This window comes from Pteropus vampyrus, unplaced genomic scaffold, assembly GCF_000151845.1.
Source record: "Pteropus vampyrus isolate Shadow unplaced genomic scaffold, Pvam_2.0 Scaffold291, whole genome shotgun sequence".
In the NCBI taxonomy this organism is placed as follows: Eukaryota; Metazoa; Chordata; class Mammalia; order Chiroptera; family Pteropodidae; genus Pteropus; species Pteropus vampyrus.
Window position 1 is genome coordinate 260,737 of NW_011889072.1, and position 1,773 is coordinate 262,509.

The 1,773-nt window shown below is 69.6% G+C and overlaps 1 protein-coding gene across 1 annotated transcript in view; it reads right to left on the reverse strand.

Moving 5' to 3' along the window:
• The window catches only part of KIF1A (kinesin family member 1A), a 58,814-nt gene that overhangs the window by 17,226 nt on the left and 39,815 nt on the right, over window positions 1-1,773 (reverse strand). Inside the window, 4 exon segments of the mRNA XM_023521080.1 lie at window positions 86-174; window positions 283-349; window positions 574-682; window positions 1,379-1,434. Coding sequence (XP_023376848.1) covers window positions 86-174; window positions 283-349; window positions 574-682; window positions 1,379-1,434 — 321 coding nt within the window.

The window sequence follows — 1,773 nt, forward strand, 5'->3', positions numbered from 1 at the left end:
GAACTGTGGTAGGACTCAGGTGGGGTGGTCCACATCCTTCCCGCCAAACCAGCCCCAGCCCCCAAGGCGCACCCCACCTCCTCACTCACCCACGACCAGCTCTCGAACTTCCTTCCAGCGGATGTGGCTGCCTGTCTCATGCAGCAAGGTCACGGTTATCCGTCTCTGGATGCCCTGCCGGGAGCCAAGAGAAAGGACACGACCAGATAGGCTGGGGGCCTTGCGGGTGGCAGGGGAGCACGTGGGGGGCGGGACGGGGGCGGGGGGGGGACGGCCTCGTACCTGGTGCAGCAGGAAGGTCCCTGTGCACGGCATGCCGCCACGGTGGTCCACCACTGCAGGGATGTAACTGGCGGGGAGAGAGGTCTGAGGCCAGGGCCTGCCCCCTCCCCACCCACCCGCAGCAGACTCGTGGCCCCGAGGTGAACGCGGGGTGGCCCGGTCCACGGAGACCAAAGTCGGCTGGGCAAGGAGCCCCCATGTGCCACCTCAACCTGTCCCTAGGGCCCCGTCCTCCCCGCACCACAGCCCCCGGGGACTACGGCCCATCCCCAGCGCGGGCATTGGACTCACTCGCCGTTGGCCTCCAGCTCGCAGATCTCGAAGTAGACCAGGAGGTCGTACTTGCAGTGGCAAGGCCCGGGGCACGGCCGGGTCAGCGTGCTGAGCTTGGTGGCAGGCACTGGGGAGGAGGCGAAAGGAGAGGGCTCGCTGGAGGGGGACACCGGGCTTGGGGACACCTCAATGGCAGCGAGCGAGGGCACCTCGCTCCAAGAAAAACGAGCCGCAGACCCCGCCTCGCGCCCAGGAAGTGCCGATACTGGGCTCAGTCAGGCCTCAGCAGCCACATGCTGGCTCAGGAATGGATGTGACGCTTGCTTCTCCGTGCCCAGGGGAGGCAGCAGGTGGCCGCACACACCAGCCCCTCGAGGGGGCCCGGGCTTGAGACACACAGAACCAGCAGGGCAGCAGGAGCCATGCTGGCGCGGAGGCCACCACCTGCCCAGGACCCTCTGCCACACCACGCTTGGCCACTGCCTCCTGCACCAGTCCGAGCACTTTGTTCCAGCACAGGTGAGTCCCGCCCCTCAGGTCCCACTGGCTCTCCGCGCGGGTCCAGCTCCTGACAAACAGGCTCAGACGGCCCTGAGCCCCACTGCAGCCCCAGCCCCCTCACCGGGCTCCCATGCTTCCACCCTGCAGTCCCTCCCACGCCCCCTACCCCATGAGACCCCGAGGCCTGGCGGCTGCATGGGGCCCCCAGAGCCTGGGAGGGCAACGACCCACCAGAGGACTGTGGTCAGCTGCGGGGTCCCACCCACACTGGCGCCCAGCGCACGGGCGCCGCAGCCCCCAGGGTGCCCCCTGCGGAGCCTACCTGGCTTGGACAGCGGCATGAGCCGTGGGGAATGGCGGCGAGGGGGCCTCAGGGGGCTGTGGAGGAAGCTGGAGTGAGGCTGGGGCCCGCGGGGGCCTGAGCCAGAGCAGGCAGCCGAGGGCAGGCGCTGGCGGGGGGCAGTCAGCAGCACTGGGAAACGTCCTGGTCGCAGGCCCTCCCCCAGCTTGGGAACCCCAGGCCCGGGGGGCCCCGCGAGGCCACGAAGACAGGGGCGAGGTCGGGCTCCGGTTGCAGGAACTTGCAGGACAGAGCCTCCCTCAGCACCTCCAAGGACAGACACGCCTCCTGGGGCCAAACGCCCCCAAACCAGCGGGTCCCGCGGCCTTCTCTGTCCCTGATGCCCCGGACGCCCCGCCTCGCTCTGAGGGAGGCAG